The sequence below is a fragment of the Camarhynchus parvulus genome, chromosome Z (assembly GCF_901933205.1).
Source record: "Camarhynchus parvulus chromosome Z, STF_HiC, whole genome shotgun sequence".
Classification (NCBI taxonomy): Eukaryota; Metazoa; Chordata; class Aves; order Passeriformes; family Thraupidae; genus Camarhynchus; species Camarhynchus parvulus.
In genome coordinates this window covers 59,618,457-59,642,491 of record NC_044601.1, presented here as the reverse complement: position 1 = coordinate 59,642,491, position 24,035 = coordinate 59,618,457, and the positions used below count along the sequence as shown (strand labels likewise).

The 24,035-nt window shown below is 44.1% G+C and overlaps 1 protein-coding gene across 2 annotated transcripts in view; it reads right to left on the bottom strand.

Annotated features, from left to right (window-relative positions):
* The window catches only part of NPR3 (natriuretic peptide receptor 3), a 44,722-nt gene extending 20,910 nt beyond the window's left edge, over window positions 1-23,812 (bottom strand). For both annotated transcript variants that reach the window (XM_030968468.1, XM_030968469.1), the window contains exons 1-3: window positions 22,807-23,812; window positions 18,112-18,234; window positions 14,084-14,250 (exon numbers count right to left, since the gene is read on the bottom strand). In XM_030968468.1, coding sequence (XP_030824328.1) covers window positions 14,084-14,250; window positions 18,112-18,234; window positions 22,807-23,503 — 987 coding nt within the window. In that variant the 5' untranslated portion in view covers window positions 23,504-23,812. The remainder of the gene's footprint in view (window positions 1-14,083; window positions 14,251-18,111; window positions 18,235-22,806) is intronic.
* Window positions 23,813-24,035: the final 223 nt, after the last annotated feature.

The following is a 24,035-nucleotide window of genomic DNA, read 5'->3' as shown; positions in this document are numbered from 1 at the left end:
CAGCTGCAAAAATTTTTGAAGGGTTTGCTCTTTACTTTAGGAAAAGCATTAAAAAGGGCTAGACTAAAAAGTTTATATTCCAGGAATGCTTCAAATAGGAATGAGAATAACTGTAGAGATGTCTTCACAGGCTGCTTGATGGTGTCCATGGTAATTAATAATGTGTTAGTTCAACCTTAGACACCTGCAGGATAAAAACTGAACACAGTATAAAATCTATTAAAGGCCCACTAATCTTATAGGTAATTAAAAATTCTTTTAGCTGAGCTCTAATACAAAGCAGAGTCTTTTTATTGTAGCCTTTTCCAATTTTATTTAAGCTGCCTTTTAATTACAGGTGTGAGCAGAGCTCCAAATGCTGTGATCACAATTTTCACGTCAGAGCTACTGAAATGTTGCTGTCCAGGGCCACCCCCTCAACGTGGCAGCAATGCCACTGGCAGCAGAGAAGCTGCCAGGTTTGCTGAACACCTTTGGAAGCTGCAGTACCAATATGTGGAAACCTTTTTCTGAGCTATCTTCTGTATTACTTTCACATCCTGTTTTAATACCATACACCTAAAAAGCAAGTATGCCAACTGTATGCATAGGTGAATAAGACATATACCCCTTTTAACTTCCTGCCTTTCTACTCTTTAATTAATCATCTTCTATCAGAAAAAAGAAAGCAACCAAAACCCAACAACCCCTCTCAGTGGAAATCACATGCATAAATTTTACCCAGTTCGAAGTTATAGTTCCCCAAGCAGCTATATTGTGACCACACTGTTCATATATACGAAGGTGTTAACAGCATACACAGCAATGCAAAATACTACCCATGTGGAAGACAGCCAAGATACAGCTATGCAGGGCCCATAACTTTCCATATCCTGCCTACTGACTGTAAAATAAGATTATTCTCCTGCATCTGGAGCTGCCCAGCTCTGAAACACCGCAATTACACCAATTCATACCACTTCCATGCTTGGTGGGGAGCATCAGCATCATCACTTTTTTTCTATCAAAAAGGCAAACAACATCTCCCACACTTGGTCTCTGCATCTACTTTCCAGTACATCCGTAGTGATATTCAAGTTGACAAACCGTGGTTTCAGCCCCAGTCAGCAAGGACCCTAGGGAACTGCAGAGGGCTGCACACAAACATTTCGAAAAATGTTACCAATTTGTGTAGGTGATGTAATGCTCCTACTTCTCACACTGTTACAATGTGTCTCAAGAGAAGTATTTTTCTAAGCAGTTGCAATTTAACTGTCAGTTCTCCCCTTTTAATCCTCCTTAACCAAGCCAGTTATAATTATGGTCCCTTCTTTATGAGCTTTTCTAAGAAGCCCTGACATAACTAACTTCTCTCACATGCATTCCTGACACGCATCTTCAGTTGTCTTCTGCTGACTCAGTATCCAGCCCTATTCACTTAACTCTACAGCAGGGATTTCTTTCTTTAATACCACTTGTTGATGCTGCATATTCCCATTCAGGACACTGCCACAGCCCACGCTGTTTTAAGTACTTATTTACAGTCCTGAGATGGTCAGGGGCCTTCAGCATTTCTTCGATGAGTTGCCACGACCTTGCTCTGAGCAGCACAAGCCTAGAACAAGGTGCTCATGATTCCCATACAATAGATGATCAAAATATAGAAATGATTCATGTTTAAATTATTTTTAAGATAAAATATCATTATTACACATTTATTTTAGAAGTGTTAAACTTCTAGTTTAGGTAATCCCAGTGAGAAACTCTGGGTGGAACTGACGTGTAGATTGAGAATGTGATGCTGTGGGAAGAATATTCTTACACCTGATCATTATCTGAGGAAAGGTGAAGTGCATTTCAAACCATGTGAAATGCATTTCAAACCACATCTAGTTCCAGCTTTGCAGTAATGTATTAGTCCTACTGCCATAACACTACCACATATCATTCTGCATGCTACCACCCAAGAGTATTATCAAAGTTTTCACTAACCCACCATACATCTCCTCAGATCCTCACAGGATTTCTTCATTTGATTATGCAACAGAAACTCATAGAGCTCCTGAATATCATCTGTGGATAGCAGCTGGGTAATGCTAACATGCAGTGGGACTGGGATTTGAAGGACTCCCAAGCACACCAAATGCAAAGCTACAGGATACACCAATAGTCCGCTGTCGTAAACAGCATATCTTGGGTGCCTGCAGACAGGGATGCATCACTGTGGAAACAAAGCAGGAACTGGAAAGGAGAATAAAGCTAAAAGACAGTCAATCTGTACGTTTAGATGCCTAAGACTAAAAATACAGACTGTTTGCTAGGGCAACCATACTGCTCCCCTACTGGACCATAGTGCTTCAAACAAACAGTAAGAAAAAGGAAAAAACAATAGGAAAAAGCAAAAAATAATAGAAACACATGCTTTCTTCTGAGAAGGTCATTTCCACAATATTTAATTTAAAACTAAAAAGGAATATATGGCATTACACCAAGTTCTGGGCAACACAGCCGTAGCCAAAGAGAGCTTCGCACTCTATTCACTGATATCCAGACTCTATAAATACATAAATGGGCACCTACTCAAGAACACAAGGCCAGGGCTCAGGACTTGGTTTCCTAAAGATATATCCAAACTCACTTTATTATCTGGGGCTGGAACTCACATCTCTCCCTAGGAAAAGAGGAAGAGCATAACAGTAAAACCTTATGCATATATAAGAGAGATTTATTCAAGTACTGTTGCATCCATTTTCATGTTTCACAGGGAGACAGTGTTTATGTGGAAACCCCTAAGACATTTTTCTTATAGGAGAGCATGTGACTTTATTAGTGGGATTCTGCAGACTGAGGCTTATATTCCACTCTAGAATTTATAGCTTAAACATTCAGTTGAACAAGACTTCCCTTAAAGGAGGCTTCTTCCAACAAGGCTGCCTGCTTGTTTTCAACTCCTTGACACATACTGTTCACCTTAATAATTTAGCATTCCCTGGAGCAGCAGTGATGCTGAGAGCAGAGGAGATGGGCTGTGTGCTCCACCCAAGCACCCTGCACACCAAGCAACATGTCTCTGGCCTGAGGAATCTGCAACTGAAGCCCACATTTAGAGAGTCTTGGGCACAACATTGCTTGCAGCTCAGCACCCATCTCCACCATGAAAGAGCCTGCATGCACCATTAGAGAGATAAGATGTACAGTGAGACCCCAGCTTTTTTCTGCCCTTCCTGTTTGATTTGGACACAAAGATGCTGTGCTGCAATTAAACTCATTTCTTCGAGGGTGAGACCATGCCTCTGCCTGCCTGCACTGTTCAGCTGGTACACGAGCTGATGTGCACTCCAGGCATGCCAAACCACTGCTGCCTTTGTTCCACTCAGACAAGAGGATGCTTATTCCAACAGGACTGAAGTACCACCAGGGACAAACTCCAATCTACTTTAAAGCCAATTGTGGACCAGAAGCCAGCCCTTTGTTCCAATAAAAGCTCTGCTGAAATAAAATAAATTAACAAGAAGAAAATAAAAGTAAATTAAAAATTAGAGCATTATCTGTGACTCACTTAAAAAAGGCATCCAAATCCAGGGAGTTAAGGGTTTTGGCAGTGAAGGTCATTTTCTTGCTATGGAAAGAAAACTAACTGCAAAGCCAGCTTCTTTGCTATTGTATCTCATCTCATCTCATTCTTCAAGCCTTCTTCCTTGTTTTTCTTAATATCCCATTTTTGAACAACTAGTAGATTTACCCATACTCATGTAGCTGGGGCAGCCACAAGGTGCTCGATTGTCTCAATGGTGAACTGAAGCAAAAAATCTATTCAGCCCCAGACTACAGGGCAGCTGCAATGTGAAATATCAGCTAAAACACATCAGGCTACAGTGGAAACTGAGACACAAAGGTGTGGAGAAAACCTTCCACTGCCTGCAAAAGCTGCCCATTCTTTGTTTATTGCTTGCAACACCCTCCTCATGGTTATCTAAAAAATGGCTGTAAACTCCCAGTGCTTGCTGCTAACAGGCTGGGCAGAAATGTCCAGCTACAGCCAAAATGAGCTCATTCCATTGAACATAGAAAGAGGAACTGTCAGCTCAGCAGAGTTAGAACCTCACCCACAGTCAGTTCACATCAAGGGGCTCCAACTGCTGCACTTATCCCACAGCCTTACAGCACTGGGGGCTCAGACACTCCCCAGACCTCCACTGGCACGGCCAAAGCAGGGGCAGGCTGAGCTGAGAACTGCCCTGCTCCAGGAACAGGATGCTCTTCTAGACCAGATTTTCCCCCTGAAAACCTGTGTGGGATTTATTTCTGGCTCTATCCATTGTGTCCACTGATTCCTTTTGCAAACTGCTCCCAGCCACTTTTCCCCTCTGTGGTTTTGGCTCCTGCATTACCTTTTAATGTTGCCCTTAAAGGGGTGCAACTGATGTACCTAAGAAGCAGAACTGTTTTGTACCAGAACTCAACTACCTACAGAACAATAATTTTAGAGAAATTTCTCCTTTATGTATGATTTACACAAATACTATTCACCTTAATAATTAGCTCTAAAGGGCCCCAGGTCACCTATCAAGGAAAAGGATAGAATCACAGAACACATTACTGTGCTCCTGCAGCCAAGGTGAAATATCCCATGTTTATACTACATCTCTAACATCAGATAAACAGCTAATGCAAAGGATCTCTAGCACATAGCACTGTACTGTGACTGCCTGAATACTGAACAGATCTTAACCATAGAAGGTACAGCTGTCATTTATAAAATTAACCTTCCTACTTTTTTAGGACTTCCTGCCTTCTAACAAACTATGTGGCCATTCACATGATGAGTTCCAAAACTATCTCCAGAAATTACACATCTAGTCATAGTGGTGAAACACAAGAGATACTAAAGAACTTATTCTTTTCAGCTGAAAACACACAGACATACAGAAACTAAAATAAGCTTGTTTTAAATAGATTTTTCTAAGAATCCCCATTGGTAGTCTGATAATCTGTTACACAGTTGTAATGAAGGCTAACATTTTAAGCTGGCATTTAAATTGGAACATTTAAATTGCAGATAAACACTTAGAAGCAAAAAAATCACCACCCCCATCCTTTCATTAGATATTAAGTTTTTGATGTCAGCAGGCAAGAATGTTTTACAAGCAGGAACATCTCAGTTTTCAGGGTGACAGTCACTCATCTGAAAAAATCAGTTCCACTTGCTAAAGTAAGTTAAATTGGTTTAAATTAATGCAGAGATAGGACAAACAGGAAGGACATTTTTTTGTTAAATGTTTATCCTTGTGCAACGTGCAATTGTTTTGCGTTCTGGATTACTAAAATTAGCACCAAACCACAAAAATCACAAACATATTTTATTTTTTGTATTAAACACTCTCAAGGTCACATCAGCTCTCATGCAAAACTCAGAGAAATCACTGTATCACTTTGGAAACAACTCACATGTTCAAACTGAGTTGAACATGCTATACTAGCTGGTGGGCTGGTAAAATCTTGGATGGGGTAAAAAACACATCTGATGAAAAGGACCTTTGCAGCAGATTAGCAAAGATTACCCACCAGCGCATGTGCTTTACAGTCTTAAAGGCTGGATAAACACAAATGATTTAGACACAGCCAAAAGTGGTGCTTAGCTCAAAAGTATGCTTGGAGCTGGGATTAGTAAACTAAGATCTGTATTCAGTACCAGGCAAAAATTAGGCACACAAAACCAGGATTCATAAGAACAGTATCCCACCTCACCTTTGCCAGCAGAGGAGGTAGAAAATGAGGGATGATGTGACCTCTTATTCTCACTCAAGCAGATAACAACTTTCCACTGCATGAACTTGTACTAAGGCCTTCACAAATCCTCACAAGGCACCAGTGTTTTTAAATTCCCTGCCCCTTTCACCTAAAAGCCCTGGGCCTCCTGCTACTGAGTAAGCATGGGAGATTCAGGTCCAATCTCCGCTTTCAGAGAATCTGAATTCCACCTTTCCCCTGCTCTGTCTGCAGGCCATCCCGAGGTGGAGGCACTCCTGGAACTGGGATCCAGGTGCTGAGGGAAAGGTATGACCTGCCAAGACCTGGGGGACCTCTGGGCTGGGAGTAAATTATTTGCTAAGAGAGCCCACCTGAGGCTGTGGTTGCCATGACAAATGATCCTTTTATTAAATACCAGGCTAAATGGGCATATGAACTTGTAAATTTTAATGGCATGGAACTAATGCAAAACCTCAGGCTGCTATTAGTCATGCTTCCATTCCAAACAATTTAAAATTTAACTATTTGGTTTTGCTATTTTCTTTCAGATAGTGAATATCTGATGAAAGGTATTCAGCTGGCTGATTAACCACCCCTTTGCTGGCATCCCTGCAAGGATCCCATTAGCACAGGAGGGGCACAGCAGCTATCTCAGCAGATATTTGTGTGTACCTGTCAGCAAGCAGTAAGGTTCCAGCTGCACACCTGAAACACATTTTCCCGCTCTTCAGCAGCAGCATGACAGTTAATACCTCTAAATCTGAGGATTTGCAGCCACTCCAAGAAACTAAAAACTCACTCTTGTAGCTCCTTGCGTGTGTATTGACTGTCTGATCCCTGAAATCCTCCTTGGTTTTGCTCTTTGAGGTATTTTGTAGTCTGCAGGCTGATGGCCCAACTGGATGCATTGCACACATGCGCTTCCCATCAATGTCCTGTTCAGTGAATGTCACCTTGTTCCCAGCCACAGAGCAAAAGGTGTCCTCACCTACTCTCCTCCCATTGCCCATGCCCCTTCTCATGCCCCCTCATTAATTTGCTCTGGGACAGAGGCACTCCTTGTCTTCTCAATATGCTTTGATATATTCATTCTTTTCAGAATGGGCTAGACCTTCTCATTTTTGTCCCAGACTTCTCTTCCTAATGAAAAACATATCTACTAAAGAGGGAAGGAAAGTTTTAAGCATCTTCCTGCAGGTTCCTACGTCCCCTTGCATGCACAAGAACACCACTGCCTCTATTCACACAGCCCATTCTTACTGGATGACTACATTACCCCCTCTGCATTAGCAAAATTGCTAAATATCCCCTGGAAAAAATAATAAAAAAATCAGAGCTGGCACATTGTACACTGGCCTTTTCTTACAGCCCAGCAGAGTGGAGCACACCCAAGCCCTGCTGCCTGTCTTGGTTCTGCCAACATTCATACACCAAGGTGACCTGACTCACCCACGGGACTGGCCTGCCCTTCTGTTAAAAGATTTTTTTCCCTCTGGAGAATGAGCCTTTCCCAGAGCCAGGTTCACCTTAACCTCAAGCACTCAGCCATAAGAAATGAATGTGATGACACAGCAGCAGATCTCAGACTTGAGGTGTTCATGATTGCCACTTACACTGGTTTTTTTAGAAGACTTGTCACTTGTGAACATCACAAAGTTAGACCCTGCCCTGCTGTTATTCAGGATCACCTACACCAACCAATACCCCAGATGAGTGCAAGAAAGCTTTCCTGGACCACCTCAGTCTGGAGACAACAACTCTTCTGCCCTGGTGCTCTCAAACAAGGAATTCACATTTCTTGCCTCGAATAATTGCTCTTCCTTTACATCCCTAAAGAAAAAAAGCATGGCTCCTTCCCCACACCTCCTGCCACCTTCATAATCAAACCTTCTGATTAAACTGCTAGGCTCAGATAGAAAAACCCAATCTGTGTAACCAGAGTGTGAAGGTACCAGCACAGGTGAGGTGAACCCTCCACAGCACCCAAGCTGCTGAGGCTAGAGCATCACATCAGCCATCCAGCAAGAGCAAAACAGCTCCCAGCTGCCTGCCCAGGACCCTGCTGCTGGCTGCAACACCATCCTGATGTGGGACAGACTCACCCAAACCCCCTCTTCATGCCTTGTTGAGATGAATATTCTTTCAGTAAAGAAGGAAACTTCAAATTCAGTTATATTTTCATGAGATACCCAGAGAATAAGACACACAGAAAAAGAAGGTGACTGCTAAAAAGTCTGTTAGGCAAAGGTATTTCATTTTTCAAGTGACATTTTATACAAAATGATAGTCTACCTTTTCCTTCATTCAAGCATCTCAGAGCCCAGCCTGAAGATCATTCTATACCAATGTCAAAAATCTTACAAATTTACATTAAAACAATACCTTAATGGGACAAATTAGCTTTTGGTTTGCTTGCAATGCAAACAGCATAGAGAAGCACTAAAACCAGAAATAGCCTTTGAATTTTGCAGGAGGACATATTTTTCACCCTTTATTAGTGAAAAATAAGTTCTATTTCTAGCAAGTACTTCAAAGAGCGCCTTACCCATAAATTCCTGAGTGCCTGTTTAGTAAAGTGGAATGTGAATATCAGTGAAATCCAAGTTAAAAACATGTGGCTATGGAAAATATACAACATAACCATGAAGACCAACTCTAAACTTTTACATTACCAAAAAGTTCAGATGTTTCTATTTCTAGATATACACACAGTTTTACACTATCTCCTCTATGGTTTAAGACAGCTTCAAAAATATGCTTAGATAGGCTAGAAAAACTAAACAAATCCACTGGAAGAGAGAAGAATAATTTCTTTCTTTTACTGGCTTTTATGACATCTGTTACTGGCAAATAACTTTCTATTACACTGTAGTTTTGCCTAAGACCCGGATGTGGATGACACTGGTCTTTCATACACTGAGAAAGCATTAACTTCAGGGGAAAGTGTAAAAGTGTCTGCTGTATTCACCAAATTTAGCAGTCCAGAGGTCAGCACTCCTCTTTTCCTACAGAAAATAAAGACAGTCTCATTAATTCCAAGGGGTGAAGGGTTGGTCATGAAAATCCTAAATATGTTTTACTAATAGAATTCATCTTGTTAATAAACTGGCATGTGAAACCGTTTTTTCCGGCTGCTGAAAGCAGCTTGTGGTTTGCCTTTATTCTTTCGAACACAATTAGCAAAGCACTCCAGCAGCTGAATAGAACCATTCATTTGAACAAATTATTCCCTGGCAGGGTTTGGGGGTTCTTTTTTCCCCCCCCCTCCCCCTTAAATCTCCTCGAAACTCTCTCCCATCCTTATGCAGTCAGAAGACACAAAAGACTGCCTGACATTAATCTCGCCTGCCTGTGCCTGAAAAAGACAAGTGAGAAGGACATTGCTGAATAAGTTACATTTTCAGCATCATAGCTACAAGACTGAATTGCTCACTTCTCCCAGCCTTATCTTAGCTGGTGTGCAATCCTAATTAAAAGGCTGACGTAAGGAATACACACAGGGAAGAGTCTGGCACGGATGTTATGGATGAGATGATAAACTTTACGAGCACAGCTACCTCCCATGAAGCTTTTGTAGTTAACTGCTGGACCTAAAAATGTTGCTCTAGAATGCACTTTTTCTCCTTTCAGAGGGCTGAAAATGTTAAATAAAACAGAGCTCCCCTTTCTAATAGGGAGTAGCATCTTGCTGATCTAATTAATCTACATAGCTCATTCTTTCATTGAGATAACTTTACTGGCAAATCAGGCTCCAGCTCCCTTCTCCCAGTGCTCATTTTCAGGGTGAAAAAGGCTCTGGGTAGGAAAAAACCCCATGCATCCACCTTGTGAACAATGCTGTCGTGTAGTTAACACAGCAGAAATATTTGTTTAATTAGTTACATTTTCAGCTTTTAAATGAGAAGAAAAAACAAGCCATGGGTGGTCTGTAACCTCAGAAGAGCAAATATTCCTGGCTGTAAACTCATCTGAGCTCAGAATACTGGGTTGGACATAAAAAAAGCATTTATTGAATCCTAGGCCTGAGTCAGGAACAGAAGGTGCATTAAGAACTTCCAAACTGCACCCTACCACCAATTCATTAAGTGTTCAGCATTATTTAATAAAAATGGCTTATGCATATACTTCAACTGAAACACTGTTTATTCATAAACATTTTTAACTACAGTATGTGTTGGGAATTATTCACACACCCCTTTAGAGACAGTTTTAAATTCTTCCTTCAAGTAATTGCATGCAATTCCCACTGCTGTCTGCCTCAACTAGGCTATAGGTCTGCAAGCAGAGCTTGCCCTGTATTTTGCAATTAAACCAAGGATGTTAGTTGCTTTACAGAGAACAGGACTCCCTGCTGTTAATGTCTTGTTAACGCATTAACATTACAAAAGTAAGAAAACTGCCACCATTTGTATAAAAACATTAAAGCAATTCTACCACATGCTTGAAACCCAAATTTGATTGGATTTTTGGAAATATTCTTCCTTTTATCAGAGAAGTCAATCTTCAGGTAGGCACAGAATAAAATGGTCAGACTTTCTACAAAAGTACAGGATGTTTCTTGAAAAAACGTGAGACACTTGAATGCTGAAATGATGGCTGAGCAGATTTATTGCTTCAGCCCACAGTTCTTTGGGTTATATTAACATAACAGTAGCTGCTTTCACACTCAGACTGGTGAACAAGCAAACTAACAATATTTGCTAATGGATTCAGGGGCTGCTGCAATGGGACACTGCAGACAGGGAACATCACCATTGCCCCATGCTGTGCAACCCAAATATTTCTAAGATGCTTTCTCAGAACCTCTCTACCACCCTTGCTTTCAATGCTGTCTAATTAAAAGGTGCTTAAGGAAGCTTCTTACTTCACAAGAGAGATTCCTGGAGAAGTTGCTTTTTCCACACTTTCCTGCTCCCTCATAAGGCATAGGTTCTCCCACCTTCCCCATTTCCAAAGCATAACACTCATGCAGAAACACTAGAAACTTCTGAGCTGGGAAAGACCTACCCAAAACACGTTTTTCTCTTTTCTGTGTGATCTCACAGCTGGAGATGAAGACAGCCAACACTCTTTGACCTTACTCCTCCAAGGGCCATATGTGTTCTGCATCTGGCAGCGGGACAGCTGCTGCTTTAGGACTTTGCCCTTTCTGTCTCCCTTATCTTTCCTTCTGTCATCTGCTTATTTTCCATTTTTATTATATTCTTTTTTGGTAGATAATAATGCCTTTAAGATTAGTGCTGGCAAGAGGCCAGGACAAAATGGCAGCACTAATGATTTTTGTTTGAGTTAGGGTCACTGTGAGATAATTTAGACCATGGGCCTGGGGCCCCATTTTCCCATGACATTGGAAAAATCCACACAGAAAAGCAGACACAGTGAATGCTTCAAATCCAAACCTCCCTAAGCATCTCCTCTTGGGACACAGCTTGCAGAAAAGAATGAGGACTATATTTCAACACCCGTGGATATGACTTGAGATGGGCTGTACTATTGATTATCTTTCTACATAGTTTTTGTTTTCAGGAGCAGAATCCAGCAGAGCAACATCCATCTCTGTCACTTCCCACCCACTCAGCTCAAGGACTTTTCCTTCCCTCTCTTCCCTTGGAGGACACAGCTTTGCCTAATGCATACCCAGGGCACTTTTTTTCCCATGTTGCCAAAGAAAGCACACTTAATGGGTGCCCACAAATTTTTCAGAGGGGAAGGAACTGGCCTTCAGTCTAGCTTTTTATTTTTCCCCACTAGTTTTCAGAATGCTTTTTCTTTCTTAATCCTGAAGGCTGCCCCAAAATGTTTCTCCTCTGAATAGGGCAGCAGGACAATCAGTTAAGGGAATATGATGCATGTCTTTTCCACTGTCTAAAGTGGGGAAATGTATAATTTATCATAAATGATGCAAAGCAAACCAGAAAGTTAAAGTTCACACACCGTTAATGAAGGAACACAGCTATGGGGTTTTTGCTACACTCAACCAGAAACTAACTCTCTTAGAGACATTTTACTTTACCATTGTTAGAAGGCTGTGAAAAAGCAGGTGGGGGGGGATCTGCTGAGGTCTATTTTATTTAAGCATCCATCTAAAAGCAGGATGCTCTGCATTTGAAACCAAACCTCCTTCCCCCATAGCTATGATCTGTATCTCCTCTACAGAGAGCTGCAGATGCCAGTGGCCTCCACCATGGAGGCTGCCTGTGAGCCAAGGGCTGATGTTTTAGATGGCAGGATCCTGTGGTAGGTGTACACAGATCACAAGATGCTCTCTGTGTCCCATCAAGAACAGACAGGGAAGCAAGAAGAAAGCCAAATGGGAAAGGAAGAACAGGAAGAGGAGTAGGGCAAGCAGCAGCAGGAAGAGGCCTATGCAGCTTGCCTGGCTCTAGCAAAGGCTCAAGGTTTTCTGTGAAGAAATGCTTGGAACAGGGTGAAGGACCTTGGATCACAGGTGGAAATGGGACACAGGGAGAGGCAGCCCTGTCTAAGGGCCAGGCAGAAGGTGGTCAAGCATGAGGTGGTAAGGACCCAGCCCCTGTTGTGGGCCAGGACAGCCAGGAGCAGTGACAGCACACACAGGAGTCATGTGGTGAGGAATGACAACAGAAGTCTTCTGGCAGTGGGTGTGCAGCTGAGGGAGTCTCCCCAGCAAACACATCAGCCTGCAAAATCTCCCCCATGCTGGCACAGGGGAATTTGCTCTCCCCTAGATCTGGTTCTTGTTGACAGAATAAATGCCCAGAACAGGGCTTGTAACTATGCAGCCCCAATCAGCACTGCGCAGGGTTCGCAGTGGGTCCTCACCCCAAAGAAGAGAAAAACATCCTTTTGCCTGCCTCCAAACAGCCCACAGACAACAGCCTGAGCTCTCAGCAGTATAAGGCTTTTCTTATCTGGGGAGATATCACACTGCCCAGACTAAAAGAAAACCACAACACCGCAGATGAATGGATGTAAAGTATTTAAAATCACATTTCTCACCAACCACAACCAAAGGCACATAGCAGGTTTTCAAAGGACATAGTTTGCTAAGTGAAATCTGACAAAGGACATATGGAGAGAAAAGGGAGCAACAGCACAAATTAAAGTCCCACAGCCTTCTTCAGAACTCATTCAGCAGGTTCTTCAGAGCAGCACCTTGAAACTGTGAGGTGGGGTTTCTCCACTAACCCAAGACAAAAAATGCCAACAAAAGACTAAGACTAGATTTTGAAAGTATCACAGGAATAATACAAACCACTGTTGTGATTCAAATTTAACATTTTAGGTAATATATTTAAATCAAATGCATTAAAGTTCTAAGAAGCACACATCTTCTAGAGGTAGTCAAAGTTATACAATAAACTGCAGGAAAGGTTATTCATTCTTTAACATAACATTCAAGCAGAAGGTGATGAACTAAAGATGGACACAATGCCTAAAGCAAAAGGGATGAGATGGAAGCCTAAGTGAAAGCTGGAAAATGAAGGGTTTGGGTTGCTTTCTTGAGTTTCAGGCTCTCATTTCCTGCAGCTAAGGACTGACCAAACTCTCTACAAGCCTCTTTTTTTTGTAAGAGTATTTGGAAAGCTGACACTGCCCCATGGAGAAGGCTGACTGTCTGGGAAGTACTTGTATCAGCATGCAGAAATCCCTGCAGGTATTTGCTATACATTTTTGCTTCCACAGATGACTTTTCTATGAAAATGCCTAATGACCCAGTTTAGCATTAGCTCAGCACTAGCTCAAAAGCAACTTTCAAAGGTGTTTTCCTCCTACATTTTGAGAGGTTATAAAAAGGCACAGTTTCCCGTGTCCAGCTCTGGAAGACACTGGCATTCCCCAAGGCTTAAAGCAACTTGCAAGGACTGTTGATATTCTAGACAGTTGAAAATAAAAACAGCAACTACTTAAATATTCTTTTTTGAGAAATAATACCACTTTTCTCCCTCACATCAGGAATGACTTCACTGTAAGCAATACAGACAGTGTAACTTTCTCAAGACTGGATTCCAAAAAAAATTTAATTATAGGGAGAAAACAAAAAAGAAGGCTCTATTTCTTTGCCTGTTAAGAAGACTTATCGGGGTAGAGTGAGAGACACCTGCCTTTGCCTAACCTTTCTGCTGATGAACTAGGAGATGAGCATAGGAGAATTGGTCATGGGTGCTGGTGCCCAGATATAGTGCACCTAGACCAAGCCTGTCCTTGTAATTTGCATTATCCACCAAAACCAAAAAATTATATGTGGAACAGCACACTTTTGCAACTGAGCCCAGGTGATTCTATCCTGATAAAGTCTCCCTGCCACTTCTGCTTTAATTAGGACTATGTTTTTCAAGATGCTATGATCTGAAGTCTGTCATCAAGTACTTACATAGTCATCTTCATGAAGACCTTGCTTCTGAACAGAACTTTTCACCTCCAGGGAAAACTTCTCAAACTCAGGCTTCACAGTCCTCAGCAGAGTGACAGTTTGGAGGTATGAGTATGCTTTCTTGGCTTCAAGGTCATGCTTGTCTCCTCTTCTCCAAGAGCCATTTCCTAAAGAGGGAAACAAGCATATTTCCAAACTAGGTACCATTATGGGATTCCTTTTTCACCCAAAAGTCCCCTTTTCTGATCATTGGAGAGATGGTAAAGTACTAAGGAGAACTGACCCTTCCTCAAGGTGTGCAAGGAATAAATAACTAAGAAGTGAAGGTGCACACCAAAGGACAACTTTACTCCCACACTGTCTTTGCTTATTTTAAAAGGGTGGAATAAATCCTAAGTGTGAGATGGCATCTTGGAGCCAAACACATATGCCAGATCCCAAATGCAGAAAGATTTAAGTGAGAAGAAGTGAGGGAGGATTCATGCACAAAGATTTTGTTACATGTCACTCCTCTTGGACAGTCAGAAAGGCACCAGTAAAGTGAAGGGCATGATCATCCCCCCGAATGGGAGGCAGATGGTGCAGCACTCCCACTGTGGTCAAGGACAAAACTATGCGTGCCATGGCTGCCAGACCAGCCCTGTTTTTAATGGGAAAGCAATACATAGAAATAAAATGGAATCCTGCGCCTACGCTAAATTTACACGTGTTTTGTGTCACAGCAAGGGAACAATTTAACTCAGACCACCAGTAAAGAAACCACATTTTTAAAAAGCAGGATAGCTGATTGGTTGTTTATTAGGAAAGAAGTCCTTCTTACAAACATACCCTGGCCTTAGCAGGCCCTGAGATCCTGATCCAAAGCTTCAGGAGGTCAGTGGAAAGATTCATGCTGTTCTGGAGCAGGTTTTATGCTATTTGATGTAAATGATAACTAAAAAGGCTAGAGGGAACAATGGTAGCCCTAAGCAGTGAGCCTTTAAATGTTTACAAGTAATTAAATCTAGACAGCCTTCATTTTTTGAGCAACAGCAACAAACCCCATTACGGCCAAATGAGCCAAGACAAAACTAAAGCTAAATTCCCAAGGTGACCCGGAGGCACATAGGAATCTGAAATCAGAGAGGATGTGGTTATTTTGCTTGGGTTGAGGACCATATTGTCATTGCGTCTTTAGACCAGGAGAAGCAAGTTGTAGAGATGTTAAGGTAGATGGAATACAGGTAAAAAACCCATGGTGCTCCCTGCACAGTGCTTCCCAGCTGTATCACACAGCTACAAGGACAAACTCTGGCACCTGAAGCAGGTAAACAGAGCTTGCTTTTCGTCCTCCCAGCACGGCTGCTGGGACTTAACTGGAGATTTGCTCTGCTTCCTCAGACAGCACAAGGAAGGAGTAGAGGCCCTGCACTTCTGTGGGGGATAAGCCCTTTCTCCTGCAGTTTTTGGGTCCAGGACAGCTCCTGTCAGTCCCTGCGCAAGGCAGGAGACACAGGAGCACCTTTCCCACATTTCTTGTCCACCCTTGGAAAGCCTTATTTACCACAGCCCAGCACCACCTAGGACTGTAATCTTTAGACACAGCAGGAACTTTGCTATTTTTTTATAGTGATTTAATTTTTTTAAGAAGGAGATCTAGATACATATGCCTTGCTTGAGGGATTTATTTCCCAACACAAGGTCAAAATCACTTACACAGAACCATATTCATCACACCCAGGGGAGACACTGGATAGCAACTCACATCCCACTGTCTGGTTTGGCCACTCTCCCCTGCAGTGCCTGCACCTGACCTCTCCACTGCTCTCAAAGAGAAGGAAATGCACATCTTGCTACCTTCCCAAAAGAGAGTACAAGCCTTGCAGATGCCTCAAAGCTGAACAGCTTCTGCCCCAGCTGGGCACCTGCATTTTGGAGGTGCTAGATTCAAGGAGTGCAGCAGAGACTACAGCACAGAGGGCTTAGCCATAGCCTTGCATTTGCAAATGGACATAGCTAAAAAGCATGAGATTATAGAAAAAAAAATTTAAAAAAAGTAGTAGTGCTAGTAGAATGTAACTTTCTGTCCTGGACACTATAGATGCTCCTTCTTTAAATCCCAACACTGGGACTGGGGAAGGTTCACTTGCATAACAGCGTTCCTAGAATAATTTACATATTTAAATTCCTTCACGGTGTATTTTGTGGGAGGTCATCTTGTTACAATATTTGTGTACAATTATTGCAGCCTTGGCATTTAATAAGCCTGGTCTTCTGAAAAATTAGAAATATTCAGAACAGAGGGCAACAATGAACTGCAATAAAGTCATCTGAACACAGAGACAGTGCCAGTTGCCCAATCACACCCACTCTTAGGTTTTATGAAATACAAAACCTAGTATCTCCAGGCACTGGGAACAAGAATTTTTGGGAGAATTTATCTACACTTCTCTTGTGTTTGCTTTTCACATGCAATGACCATCTGTGCAAAAGTCAACTTTTGATGCACAATCATTTCCCACTACATGGGAAACACATCCACAAGCAGAAAATTGGTCTAAAACAAATGTCAGGAAATGCCACATTCTAACTACACTACATGAGAAGCCAGACATTTTTCATCCTTCAGAAAAGCTACAAGAAGGCTGGACTATCTGTGATGCAAAGGAGGGTAGTAATGAGGCTCTCACATTGGCTTTGATCTTGATCCACAACTTCATGTTTTAGATATTTGAGTGATTTACTTCTTACCTGGCAGAATTTGGCATTCTTTAGCTAATCTTGATATATGTAGCAGAATCTGTACTTCTGTACATATCTAGATCTCTGAATTTATACAGTTACATACCTTCATCATACAGTGTGTCACACAGCACTGTTTACTGTGAAATAATTTCAGGGGTAGTAGATGAGTAACAGAAAGCTTATACAAAAGAACTTCCAGTTAACAGATTAATTTTAAAAAATCATCCTTTTCTAAATTCAGTTGTTTCTGTTGGTCAGCCTTTGCACCTTTAAGAAAGAAAACCCCCACCACACTTCGCCTTTTTTCTCAACTTCCACTTGGTTTTTAACTTGAAATGAATTTGTTATTGTAGTTAAAGCAGTCTGCACAGAGGAAATTATTTTCTCTACATCTGCAAAAGATTCTACTCCTTTTAAGAGCCACATTATACTTCAACAAAACTTGCCCTGGCTTCAGCCATCTGATGTTTGATCTCAGCAAACACATAGCTCCAATATTACTTTGAATTTAGGTGAGACAGCTGCACCAGCTGAGAGCAGGTATAGTCCCTGCCATGCACTGATGTAACATGCAGTTACAATTATATTTTGGCATACAGGTATATTAGGTATATTTCAAAAAGAAAATACATTTAATTTACATTTTGAAGCCATATTTTAGATTGACAAAAATGACTCCTTTTACTTATGGGTGTAAACAGCCACTTTTATTCACTCTGCTGTAGAAAATTTGGACTGCCTGTGTCCCATCCAGTGATCTCCCTTTAACACAGCACGGCTGAATATTTTTGCAGACAAAGTCTGTGATCAAAAGATAAATAAATTAGCTGTGTAGATAGCACAGAGGTGATTTCTGGAGGCCCAAACCTTGCAGCTGCCCAGAATGGTGGCTAATTACTCCTTCCAGCCATCTGCTCAGCCCACAGGTCACCAGGCTGCCAGGAATGCCCTTGCCCTGAGAGCTGGCAGTCTCAAGGCTGGGGATGGTGTAAGTCACCCAGACCTGAGCACACACACTGCAGAATGGGGTACCCACAGCATAACCAATGTCTGGTGCTACTTCCCCAAAAAGTAATCCCTGTAGCATATTTGGCATCTTGTTACCCACCCAGTAGCAACTATAGCCACAAGGTCTGTTTTATTTCCTGCAACACCATAGCCCAAGCGGAAGATAACTGCAACAACAGGGAGAGACAGTGGTGCTCTCTGGGACTCAGTGCTGCGTGTTTTGAGGCTAACAAATCTAAAAATACTACCACGCTTACAAAAGACTTTGCAACACACTTGGGCAAGAAAAACATTACCATATGATGAGCTGTTGAAGAGTTCAATATTGAAGAAAGCATAGTCCCCGTTGGTCATTCCTTGCCGATGAGCAGCCAACATGATGTTCCTGATAGTGTCACCGCTGGCACACATGATTACAACTGGAAAAAAATGAGAAATATAGATAAAAAGCAGCTCAAAAACTTCAGAGAACAGCATGTGAAGCAAGAATGCTGACAGACACTGACCCCAGCTGTCCTCACAGTTTTGCAACAAACATGAAAACACAGATTGCAAACAAAGCTGATTTCCTAAAGAGCTGACAAGACAGGTAGTGAACACAGAAAGGCTTCCTCTTCCCTTGTCTCCTCTGAAGATAATTAAATAGATCCTCTGTGTGGTCTGGGTTTTTACCGTGCAGAATGTGGTAAGTTCTGGTTCCAAATTCCTTTACCTACAGGTATTTGTAGACTAGACCACAATCGCAAGCTTCTGTTGTTATTTCTAAGCAGACATAAGACAAAGATGGAAATACCATGACTTACCACTTCCATTCCATTGAACAGTTTGATGTAGACCAAACTTGCCTATACCTCAGCTACCTAATATTTATGTACCTGACCTAGATTTTGCTGCCTCTCCGCACTTAAGGGACAGCAGCACCTGTGCAGCAGGGACAGTGGTATGAATCTTTCCAGAACATGACCTCCCCTCCAGAGACCATGCAATAAGCCTAGGCAACCACCTCTGATGGGATGCCTAATGTTAATAATTGGAAAAAACAAGCACCATTTTACAAGCATGAGGATTAAACGTGGGTAGAAACACCACAGAGCCCCATTTATCATGGGCCAATAGCTAAGCAGAGGCTCTGCTGCTACGATGAGACCTACAAGCCCACAGGTGTGCCCCTGTGTGGGCACCGTGACCCCACTGTGATGATTGTGGTTGCTAGGTCTCTTCCCAGATCTGCTGGGCAGGGGGACTACTGCCCTGGCTATTCCTTGCTTCTGCAAAAGGAAAGGAGAATCCTAACAGGTGAAGTCTTCAACATCGGGGAGAAAACTCCCACACAGAGCAAGTAACATTACAAGCTTTTACACTGGTTTACAAGACTACAGGTATGAAGATCCTGATATCAGAGGGAGGAGCAAAGTATTTTATCAGATTGTGCTTCAGGAGTGTATCCTAAAGCAGAGACATAAGAGATCCTGTCAGAAGGGTGATTCAAAACCAACTGCACACACGTTTCCAAGAACGCCGTCACGCATGGCAGGACTCAAAAGCTGCAATAATGTACGCAAATATTTTCAACCCAACAATAAAAATGAATCAAAACCACATTCAGCTCTTCTGGGTGGAAGTGTTTTCTATTATAAGAAATGAAAATGCCAAACAGGCCGAATCTTTTCGCACACAATGAATCTTCTCCTATCGCCTTTCTGGTTGGATGCCATCACAGGCAGAAACCTCCAGATGTGCCGCTGGGGTGAGTCATATTCAGTACAACCCCACGCTTCAGGAGAATTACACCATGCATAGCTCTGTCCTACTGATGAGGGCAGAGTAATATAATAATTTCCAGAGCAAGACATATTTCATGATCATTGTGAAGTATATTAGCATGAAGGAAAATGAACACAAAAAAAAAATTACTTGCAATAAAATTTGGACCAAATATTTTCCAGATGCACATCAGGAATGAATTTGTCTCACTGTTCTTAATTTCAGTATAGGTGAGAGATTTCCTTTTGAAATGTTTCCTTGCTGCCCTCCCAATTCTTCCTTGACTCTGCCTTTGTAATTCACTTCTATCATAAAACTGTAATCTGTAGATGGAATCAAAGGGATTCCCACAACACCAATAAAAGACGTTGAGCAAAAGGAATAAAAGAAAGAGAGTGTGTGGTGAACTACTTTAACATACATTAAATCGTATTTTGTAAGCCTCTAAAGGAATGTAAGGGAAGTAATATTAACTGTCTGGAAGGGGTTTCTAACCCAGCAGGAAAGCAAAGATTACATATTTCAAGATTCTGAAGCAAATAAGCTATGGGTATGTTTCTCACAATCTTCCAAAAATGTAAATTATGCATTTAATCTGCACCTGTACCTTACCATTGTGTATGTACAAACATGTACGTGCAAACCCATACAAAATATTCTCCCTCCACCATAATACACACAGACCACAGTAATTCTAATACTAATATGCTGAATTTATTGACTAGGATTATTGACTCATCCTGAAAATACTTTAGAGTTTGATTCCAGTTTAAAGGAATAAGTGTTCCTTTTGCTACACACATCCCTTGGACTACGTGCTTATACATTAATCACAAGCCTGCATTTGTGAATCCCACAGTAAACCTGAGCCTACAACAAGAGCTCTGCAGCAGGCTTACCTGAGTCTGTAAGGAAGCCTGAACTACTAATCAAACAAATCATAGACAAGCACTTAACTTTACTTATCATATTTTCATCATTATTTTTTGTGGCTCCAAGACTTCAGTCATTTCACATGGCTGCAGGGACTGAACACGCAGTCCCTGGTACATGGGGTGAATGGGTGAGTGTGCCTCTTCCTCCCAGGCATCTGAGAAGTCAGTGCAAACCCCCAGCCAGCAACAACCTCACCCCCAGGGCCAGCCTCTGTCCTGCTTCCCACAGGACAGCTGGTGGGGCAGTTTCTGTCCCAGCTCTGGGAGAGTTTCGAGCAAGAATCCTGTATCTGCTCAAAAGCCCACTCCCAGTCAGGGAGTTCAGCGAGTCAGAGGGGACGCCAAACAGCAGCAGGCTTTGAAAGCTAGAGAAGGTGAAGACTTAGAGCCAAGGACAGTATCACAGCAGGTGTGACACATGAGTCATTAAAAACTGGAAACCAACCAAGCAAAAATATTTCTAGAAAGTGCTCAGGACAGTGTGCTGCTGCCCACAAGTCCTGCTGTCCTGCTGGGGGGATCTCCACTGAGTACCCAGAACAAACAAAGACTTTGACTGATCTTCAGACCTCATCTGGTGCACCCTCCACGTGGTGTAGAACTCTTAAAATATTGTGGTAACCTGAAAGATGCCATGAGCAGCAGGGCTAAAGGAATCTGCCAGGTGAGTCCTGCAGTCAGTCTCTAAGGTCAGAAAGGCACAAGTGGAAGCTGGAGGGCCCCACCTGAGTGGCAGGAGTGAGAGAACAATTAAAGAGGTGAGACAGAAGGAGGGACCCCACAGGTCACAACAAGGAGAAAGAAGAGGGCTGCTTCTGTTCAGTCATTTGCAAGTAGCAAGAATTGTAAAAGATCAAATGCCTCAGCTCAGCACAGCATTTCAGACCAGGCTGAAAGCAAGCCCTCTTCCCTGACTGTCAGCATAGTGTGAAGAGTGGGGCTGGGGTGAACACTTGTCTTTTCCTGCTGTAAGCATGCTGTAATGCTCTCAGCATCAGGAAAGCCACACACACACACTTGACAAGCATCTTTCCCCACACTGTGGTTTCCTCCAGCACTGACACATTTATTTCTCTCCATTCATTATATTTTCCCAAATGATACTTAAAAGGAAAGCTCTATTTAAAGCACCTGCTTCAGTGAATAGGGAATTAAATGCTAGATCTCAGTTATCTCACACACTCCTGCATGTTAATGATTTCACAGCAGCGTAACATCAGCAGTGCAAGGCTGCTCCATCCACAGCCTACAGCACCATAATACCCATGCTGCCTGCCACACACAGCATGATCTTTATCTGTCCAATTCTGATGCTATTTTAACACTCTACAGCAAGATATGTAAGAATTGTACAAAGGGCTTTGTACATCCATGGCTTTCTTGGAAAATACCTACGGACTTTAACTTCACCCTCCAGTTCACTCCTGGAATACATATTTTCTTTTTGCATTACTTACTGAGGAAGCCTGTGGCTGGTAAAACCCTCTAACAGGAAAAGTGTTTCTGATAAGCCCATAAATCAATCCATTGCTAGGCAATATCTCACTTTAAAGCACATCTAACTACAAAACTGCACGTTCCAAAGCACTTTGCTTTGCTGCTCCATGATGCAAAGCCAGTTCATCCAGCCCAGACATGACTGTCCCAGATGTTTTACAAGCCATTTATCTCCACGGTCTCTTGCTAACTGTTGGCGACAATATCACGGCATGCACTCAGGTGTTTCGCATGCACACATTCCCCGAAATTGCCATTTCCCCTAAATGCATCTATTATTTACGAGGTACTTGACGGGGTTCCCGATGGTAGAAGTCGTGAAAAGGTCTCTCGCTGCCAGGCACAGCGGGGTGAGAGGAAAACATCTTTGTTAGTCCCTGAACCTACACAGTGTCACTGCAAAAAATTTCAGAGAGTAAGCAACAGATTTGCTGCCCTGCAGACGTGGATAATGTTGGGTAAACCAGACCGCCAGCAGAAAGCTGATTTCTCACCACGCCACAAAGCCCTCCTAAGGTGGTCCCCTAGGGCAAACCGCTCTTTACGCCGTCGGGAGGCAAAACTCTACCTCTGTGGGCAGAGTTTTCACTCCGGGCTGCTGTGCCCATCCGTCGGAGGATGCCTGGCCCCGGGGCTGCCGCCGCAGCGCCGCAGCACCGCAGCGGTTTCCCCACGAGCGGGGACGAGCCGTGACTCTTCCCCTCCCGCAGGTCCTTCCCTCCGCGGGATTCCCACCGCCCAAGCCGCCACGGAACGCCGTGGAGGAGCCCTGCCGGGCACTCCGCCGCCACTCACCCCTCTCTCCCGTCTGGAGGGCGCGGACGACGTCGTCGATGTCGAGGTGCCGGCTGGTCTCGTCGAAGCTGTGCACGGCCATATGGAAAGCCTCCTCCTGGAAGACCACATGGACGCCCTCCATGGCGAAGTAGCAGCTGCGCTCGGGGTTGCTGTCGCTGTAGAGCAGCGTGGCCCGGTTCCACTGGTGGTGTCGGAAAAGGGCCAGCAGCATCTCTCCCATCTTGGCGTAGGCGGGCGCAACGCGGGTGAGGTGCGAGTACTCGCCGCCCTTGGCGCCGAAGCCGGCGGCCAGCGCGCCCGCCGACAGCATCGGCACGTCCCAGTGCGCGGCCAGCCGCGCCACCGGCGCCGCCGCGTACTCGCACACCGGCCCCAGCAGCAGGTCGGGGCGGCGGCGCTGCAGGGCCACCATGTCCACCAGGCTGAACAGGGCGCGGTTGCCGCACGCCGAGTCCTCGTAGGTGAGCTGGAAGGCGTAGCCGGGCGGCAAACCCGCGCCGCTCTCCCGCAGGTTCCGCACCGCGTATTCGATGGCCGGCCGCACCCGCCCCAGCGAGAAGAGGTAGGCGTCGTCCCGCGGCAGCAGCACCAGCACCCGGATCAGCTTCTCCTCCTCCTCGCCCGCGGGGCCGCCGCCCAGCGCCGCCCGCGCCGCCAGAACGCAGCAGAGGCTGCCGAGCAGCCAGGGCGGCATCGCGCCCGCCCCCCCGGAGACGCCCGAGCTCCGGCAAACTTTTCGCCCCCCCTTCCCCGCCCGCCTCGAAATTGTTCGGTCGTGCTTTATTTCTCAGGTGTTTGGCGGATTCACAACCTGCCCCTCCCCACCCCGCTGGCGGGTCACGGACGGAGCATCTCGGCTCTGCTTTTCTCGTTCTCTTATAGATGGACGACTATTACTATGATCACTTTCGCCCCCACACCGGATCCCCCCGCGGGGCTGCCGGGCTGCGCCCTCCCCGCTTAAGTAGCGCGGGATCGGCGGCGGCGTCTCCGCACGCCCGGCGCGGCGCGGCCGGGTTTGTGCGCAGGGAGGAGCCGGCCCCGGCGCTCCCTCCCGCCCGCCCCTCCCTGCGGCCCCCCCGCCCCGCACACCTCCGCGGCCGCGCTGGGGGTGTCCTTATCGCACACATCCAACATTCACGTGTGTGTGCCTTCCTGCTCGGTTGCTGCCCTGCCTTGCCAAGCGAATCCCTGCGGTCGGGCCCGGGGAGTAAAGGAGCCCATTG